At 40.1% G+C, this 7701-nt stretch overlaps 2 protein-coding genes across 2 annotated transcripts; one reads left to right on the forward strand and one right to left on the reverse strand.

Moving 5' to 3' along the window:
- Window positions 1-1335: 1335 nt before the first annotated feature.
- On the reverse strand, window positions 1336-3125 carry LOC149386384 (DUF1365 family protein). The gene is made up of 5 exons (XM_089625093.1): window positions 2788-3125; window positions 2594-2705; window positions 2162-2254; window positions 1864-2064; window positions 1336-1779 (listed from the first exon to the last, which is right to left on the reverse strand). Exons 1-5 carry the CDS (start codon window positions 3078-3080, stop codon window positions 1567-1569), a joined length of 912 nt encoding a protein of 303 aa, XP_089481219.1. The 5' UTR covers window positions 3081-3125; the 3' UTR covers window positions 1336-1566.
- Window positions 3126-4638: 1513 nt separating this feature from the next.
- LOC149386385 (pyruvate dehydrogenase E1 component subunit beta-like) lies at window positions 4639-6997 on the forward strand. Its single transcript, XM_089626758.1, has 4 exons — window positions 4639-4956; window positions 5087-5178; window positions 5281-5324; window positions 5772-6997. The coding sequence occupies exons 1-4, from the start codon at window positions 4863-4865 to the stop codon at window positions 6742-6744; spliced, it is 1203 nt and encodes a 400-aa protein (XP_089482884.1). The 5' UTR covers window positions 4639-4862; the 3' UTR covers window positions 6745-6997.
- The last annotated feature ends 704 nt before the right edge of the window (window positions 6998-7701 follow it).

The following is a 7701-nucleotide window of genomic DNA, read 5'->3' on the forward strand; positions in this document are numbered from 1 at the left end:
AAGGAATCATTACGGAAGTACGTAGATTTCAAGACAGCGCTGCCATTAAAGAAGGGTTTGAAATGATGTGACATCCTTTACTTACCTAACATGGATTGGTTAAAGCTTGCGAGATCTTAACCCTCGACTCTTTGGAAGATAAAAATTTCTCCTACAAACACCAATGCATCTTCTGCTTTGACGAATTACTGCCCCACCATAATCTAGCCATCATAGCCTCCATGAAAAGCATGTAGTTCTTTAAGATAGGAAGAGTTATTGTTTCTTCACCTTTTTGAGAGAACAACTTGTCACTCATAACGACAATCTCAACTAGACCCTATTATGAATATAACAAAATATTTGCTTTTGTTGCAACCGTAGAGCACATGTCTCACTTTAATTTACTATTTGTCCTTACAAAAGCAAGCTTTTGTTTTATCGTTTAGTTACTTTGAATTGGCAATGCCATATGCTTTACCCACAGAAAAGTACTGATTATTATTATTAATCACGTTTTTTTATACTAGTACACGAAAGAAGCAATGATGTAGTGTCCCACCTCAAACGAATGAATAGTGGACACGTGTCGATGTTTAAAAAAGAAAAGATATTAAACGAGCCTGGTATGTCTGTAACTCTGTACCAACAAATATATACAAAAGTCAAAAGCGGGCATAATTTATTATGCCCTTATGCTTCACAATCCACAACCATGTCATCACAGTAATGATAGTTGAAATTTAGCAGATGGACAGATGTCTGCATGGTATTCGTGCCTCACTCACAAAAGCTCTTTGATTACCATTCAGAGTCAGATTTGAATGAACAAAGAACCTAAAAATTATAAAAAAAAAAAAAAAAAAAAAAGACAAAGAGGCACATGTTTTTTTCCTTGAGAAAGTGATTCGTCAGTCAATTTAGAAACTTCTAACAGAATTAGTCACCATAGAGTCAGAAAATTTATTCCTCGTCGTTTTTGTTACAAAAGTCAAATATAAGGAGTTATCAATAGCTGAAAAAAAGTCCCGGGTTTGTCATTTTAGGAGATTAATTGTGGGATATAAACTCAAGTGAATTGACTCTCGACAATCTGGGATCACCCAATATCTAAAACTAACTACAACACATCGAAAGAGGATTGACTTAAGTCGGTGATGGTAAATTCAAGCCATGGCATGAAATTCAACAATATTGGTAGCGAGTTAACTAACCACTGTGGATTGATACGAAGCAAGAAAAAAAATAAAACAAAAATTAACAAGTAAAGAGTAACTACGGCACTGCAACAACTATTAGTGAGAACATTGTAACATTTGCTCAGAAATAAAAAAAGAAGAAAAGGTTGAAACCATATTTAAAATGAATGACAGACAAACCATATTTAAAGTATAATCCGTTGGTAATTTGTTTACCTTACAATACTATCATTTAGAGAGATTTACAAACAATTTTTTATCATACAAAATGATATCGGAAATAACCTCAATCCGCTCATGAGTATCAAAGAATGAAACATACGGAAAATAAGCTGACGCAACCACAGACCAATACATACACACCATACAGCTCGAAGCTTTGGGAATCTCAAGACCAAGGCCACTTTGCGTCTCTCCATGTTAGCCAACGAGCCTCGTGTTTCCCTTTGGTACTGGACGCTCCAACTCGGTTTTTGTCAAGCCCGGAAAACCCGCAGCATCGGAGTTTTCGATCGCGATTCATGGCTTCCTCTCTGTAATCGGGATGGGTATACCTCGGATGTTGAATAAACGCCACGTTTTTCCACCACAGCTTAATGGCCTAGAAGACACCAAAAACACACAAATGAATAGCCGATCGCTTTAGGTGTCCTCTTAAGAAGTCGAATTTAGAGGACGAACTTACGTGCCAATATATCCACACAGCAACTTTATGTGGCATCAACCAGAAGAACAACGAATGATCGTACACCGTCGAAGAGGGAATCCTCTTGGCTTTCAGAGTCGCGGTGAAATAGTCGCCGAGTGTCGGGTGCTGAACAGAGATTCCCACAAAGAGATCGTCGCTCGGGTCATTTGCTTTGATGCTCCAATTCCCAAGCATGTCCTGCAACGGTTTTCACATAAGCTCGCCTCACATTAATGAATAGAAGACAAATATATAAGCAAAAGAAGAAGAATAAAGCGCGTTACCAAAACCATACCATGAAAGGACTGACATGCAATGGTTTCGCCGCTAGATCGGACTTGGGGTCGAAAGAGAATATTACTCTTTCGCCCCATGGAGTGTTCGTCACCTGAAATCAAAACTGCTTATTAGAATTATCCGAAAACAAAGCTACGACTCTTGTAAAACTGAACCCGAAATGTAGATGCAAGAGGAAGAAAAAGTACAAACTCAGAGTCATTAAATTTTTGGGCAAATCATGATCCCAGTTTTTTTGCGATTTGAGCATTAACAATAACAGACTATCCAATAAGTTTAAGCCTGAGCATTTTATTCTATAAAAGTAAATTTATAAGGTAACGAGACTTTTCTAGACTATCGTATAAGTTATATTCTGTGTATTAATGTGAATCGAAAGCTAATGGGAATTTTCCTTACAATTGAACAACAAGACGAAAACTAATCTCACCTCGGCAATGCACTTGCTCAAGCGTCGATTAGAGCCTTCAACATCGTAGCAATAATACACACTCAAAGGATTTTGCACGTAACCAACACTTTCAGGTATCGTCAATAGAAAACTGTTAAAAAAAAATAAATTAACAAAACCTAAAAAACAAGTCTTCAATATTACGAACTATAAATTTTAATGCGTGGAATTACACGGGGCCATCGGTGGCGGCGATACGGCGAGCTTCGTCGGAGGAGAGGTGGTCGGATATGGAAGCGCACGCGCCGTCGTCGAGGTCGATGAGCGCGTAGCGGACACGGTACCGGAGAGAGTGGTGGACGGGGCGACGGCGCTCATGCCAGACGGTGCCTTCGTAGAGGGAGACAGAGTCTGCGGCGGCGGATCGGCGCCGGGAAAAGAGGAGACGGAATGGAAGGAGGAGAGAGAGGAGGAGGGACTTGAGGAAGGAGGAGATTATGGAGAATAAGAGATACACCACTTCCATGGCTTCCACTCTCTACCCTCGAAACAGGATTACTTTTGTTTACATTTTTTTATTTTTGGGGCGTCGGATTGTTTATTAATTCTTACATGTCGTTTTATTTGCTCAAACATTTCATTTGATACTTTTGTCGTTTTTTCTGTGAAGTCGTTTTTCGGGAGGTCAGCGATCTTTGAAAGGCATATTTTCGTTTAGTCGTCTGTTTTTTGTCGTTTTCTATTTTTCTCTCTCTCTTTTTTTTGTCGTTTTTGACGACATTTGTCGTTTTCTTATTTTGTCGTTTTGATGAGTTTTGTCGTTTTTCACGTGTGTGTCGTTTTCTCTGTGAAGTCGTTTTTCTTAATAAGGTGCAATGTTTTTTCTAGAGGACCTGGAAGACCAGGGAGAGAGGGTGCTACTACACAGAAATGTTTCAAAAATAAAATGAATGGTTGATCTTTTATCATTAAGTCGTTCTTATTAATAATAATAATTATGTAACTAACACATAAATTTCCTAAATATTATAAATTTGAAATCTTTTTTTGAAATACTTCAAAAGTAAAAGGACACGAATATTTTTGAGATTATACTTATTATCTAATATATAAAGTAAAACTCTATTTCATTTTTGAGAATCTTATTATATTTTTTTTATCATTCCGATTTGTGTATAAACAAGAATTATACTTTTAAGGGGATATTAAAGTTTGAATTAAGGGTATAATTTGAAATTAGATAACTAAGTAATTTTCACAAGTTCAGAGTTGGCCCAAACTAAGGTAGTTACAGAGCTGTCCCAAGTAGGATGGTTATGGAGCTATGAAATAAAATATGCTACCCTCCAAGTGTGTGTGTGTAAAAGAAAATTAATTTTCAACAAAAGAAAACATGTCACGATTATTTAAAAATACAAAAATAGCATTAAAATTATGACATTTTAAAAAAAGTCACCTTGCATTTTGTCAATTCCCGTTTGTACGAGTTCTCTTTCTTAGAAAAATAAATTGGGACAAAAATTAAACACAATTGGCTCAATTTTTTTTTAACGTTAAGCATCCATGCCCCATTTCAGATTTGTTTTTAAAACAGTGCCTTAATTTAGTATAATTTTATGTAAATGTTGGACATTATTATGAGAAAAAATATAAGGGGCGTAGAAGCAGAACATTATTAGAGGAGGGGCAATTAATGTCATTTCCAAAAAAAAATTGAATAGTGTCGTTTAATAGTTAAAAAGCAAGGCGTTGATGTCGTATACGATAAACAACGACGGATAGAAAAGCGCATTAGTCCTCCAGCTAAGCAAACTGTGTAATATTAAGTTATTAGGGTTGGTCCAGGTAGACAGGAAAGCTACCAACGAAACCTTACAAAACACATCGCTACACCAACATTATAACTACAACGTTCCGTAAAATGCAATAATAATCCTCCACGTGGTAAGCTATATCATGCAAATTGAAAGCAAATGACGGATATACCCATAGTGTCACACGTGGATTAATCTAATTGGTTCAATCATACTGCAACTTTAGCCCAGGTCCATATGTTATCACTCCACTCCCAAATCCAAATCCAAATCCACGCACCTGAGAAGACGAGAGAAAGAAAGAGAGAGAGAATTGTCGATGGAAACAATGCTGGTATAGTTTATATGTGGCAGAGAAAGCACTTACAAACACAACGCTCTTCGTTCGTTTTCTCTCACTTGCATTTGGTTCTTCGGATTCTCCGCCCAGTTTCTTTGCCCGTTGCACATCGCCACAGTCTCTCTCAGTCTTTTTTCTAAGCTCAATCGATACAATGTCGGCCGTGTTTCTGGGACTAGGCACCGCGACGGCGTTGTCGCCCAAAGCATTCGAATCCAACAGAATTTCTGCTCACAGATCTCTGCCTGGTAGAGTTTCGAATTTCTCTATATATCATCTGATTTCTTGGTATTTTTTTTTTTTTTTTTTTTTTTGGCTTTGCTAAGAACCTTGATTCGAAATCCCTTTGTTTATTTGTTTCATGGAATGGTGATTCAGAAACGAAGGCTAGCTTTCCTTGCTTCAGATCTCAAGGAAAGCTGAAGCCGATGCCGAGCAGATTCGATCGACTTGCTATCAACGCCGTTGCAGTAAGTATTCCCGTTGCGTTTCATTTCGGTTTGATGTTAGGGTTTCAAAATCTTGTTCAAATCTTCTTGGTTTCATTTTCTTTTTTCTATTGTGTATTGTAGGTGAAAGGCGAAGCCTCTGTGTCTTCCACGGCGGAGAAGCCTGGGTAAGTTCCAATATCTTATTTAGGTTTTCGTTTTGCTGTTGTTTAGATTGATTGATAGAAATTGGGACTTCAACCGAAATTGGAATGATTTTTTTGTTTGTTTGATCTTTTATAACTGTATTTTCTCTGGCATTATGCTCATCAGGAATTGAACTTCAACCATTCTTATTTGACTGTTGTTTAGATTGATTGATAAAAAAATGGAACTTCGACCGAAATTGGGAAGATTTTTTTGTTCGTTTGATATTTTAATTAATATACTTTCACATAATGCTCATCAGGAGTTGAACTTTTAAGTATTCTTAATGAGATGTTATTCAACTACTTCACCGGCTCTGTTTGTTACCAATGCTGTTGAGCATAACTTCTAAGGGTAATTTTTTTTTTTTTGCTCAAGAATGGAACTCAAGTCCAAAGCTAAATAGTTATATCCATTCATTGTTTTAGGCACGAAGTGTTACTTTTCGAAGCTCTTAAAGAAGGGCTAGAAGAAGAGATGGACAAGGATGTGAATGTGATGGTGATGGGCGAAGATGTCGGCCACTACGGAGGCTCATACAAGGTGACCCGAGGCCTGGCCGACAAGTTCGGCGATCTGAGGGTTCTCGACACTCCGATCGCGGAGAACTCCTTCGTGGGAATGGGCATCGGAGCGGCCATGAGCGGCCTCCGACCCGTCGTGGAAGGCATGAACATGGGGTTTCTCCTCCTCGCCTTCAACCAGATTAGCAACAATTGCGGGATGTTGCATTACACGTCGGGCGGGCAATTCAAGATCCCGATCGTCATCCGCGGGCCCGGCGGAGTGGGCCGCCAGCTGGGCGCCGAGCACTCGCAGCGCCTCGAGTCCTACTTCCAGTCCATCCCGGGGATCCAGATGGTGGCGTGCTCGACCCCGTACAACGCCAAGGGGCTGATGAAGGCCGCGATCAGGAGCGACAACCCGGTGATCCTCTTCGAGCACGTGTTGCTCTACAACCTGAAGGAGAGGATCCCGGACGAGGAGTACGTGTGCAATCTCGAGGAGGCCGAGATGGTGAGGCCCGGCGAGCACATCACGATCCTGACGTACTCGAGGATGAGGTACCACGTGATGCAGGCCACCAAGACCCTGGTGAACAAAGGGTACGATCCCGAGGTGATCGACATCAGGTCGCTGAAGCCGTTCGATCTCCACACGATCGGGAACTCGGTCAAGAAGACGCATCGGGTGTTGATTGTGGAGGAGTGCATGAGGACGGGCGGGATCGGGGCGAGCTTGACGTCCGCCATCAACGAGAACTTCAGCGATTACTTGGACGCTCCGATCCAGTGTCTGTCTTCGCAGGACGTCCCGACTCCTTACGCCGCCACCCTCGAGGAGTTGACCATCGTTCAGCCCGCTCAGATCGTCACAGCCGTTGAGGAGCTCTGCCAGTAGCCCCATCCTGACCCGTCTTTCTGCCTTTGTTACAAAATCTTTCTATTTGATATAATTTTTTTTGCTAGTAATTTAAAAGTAGTAATCAGTCAATTGTGTTAGAGTTTCATGTTTCTGGCTTTTTTGTTGTTGTTGTTGTTATTCTCTGTTGAATGGTGAATGGAGGTCCACATTGTCTAGCGTCATAGGAAAGAGTGACAATTGTCTTGTTCTGATCTTCTCCTGATACAAAAGAACTAGATTTTATGGTTTCCTTTTGGGTCTCTTGATTAACATCATCTTACTAGATACTCTACTAGCATTAATCTGCCTCCGGTCTTTGACGGGTATTACTTTGGGGTCGAGAAGTATTGAACGTGGCTCTCGGTGGAGAGTTGGGGATGGCTCCGATATTGACATCATATGTGATCGTTGGCTTCCTAGAGCTGGGAATTTTCGGGTGCGAAACATAGGTTTGACTTCCTTCACCTTCCTTCAAAGGTGCGCTCTTTCGTTTGGAAACTCTGCCGAAACTGAATTCCTACGATGAGTTCTTTTGCTGGCCGTGGCCTTTCATACTGTGGCCTAATCGGGCTCCTCCCACGCTGTGGAAGACTATAGTGCCTTTTTTCGGGAAATGGTCACAAGTAGTAGATTTAATCATTTTGATCAAAATAAACCAAAACATAGTTTTAGATACTAGTATGGTCAATGTGCAATTAAATTTTACCTTTTATTTAAAATTTTCTATTCTTTTTACTCCTTGATTTCTCATGATTCTTCTTCTCAACCTCTCAACAATCTCTCTCTCCGATTCTTCTTCAGCTCTCTCTCTCACCTTCTCTCCAACAAAGCAAGAACATGGACCAAGAAAATGAAGAGAAGAAAAGATGATGATCGACTCCATTACAGTCCATTCATCTTCTCCTTTGTTCTCCTTCATCAAAGCTTATGGTGATCTACATCGGCGGAATCAGA

This window comes from Urtica dioica, chromosome 9 (assembly GCF_054948205.1).
Source record: "Urtica dioica subsp. dioica isolate 48M chromosome 9, U.dioica_male_clone48M_v1_H2, whole genome shotgun sequence".
In the NCBI taxonomy this organism is placed as follows: domain Eukaryota; kingdom Viridiplantae; phylum Streptophyta; class Magnoliopsida; order Rosales; family Urticaceae; genus Urtica; species Urtica dioica.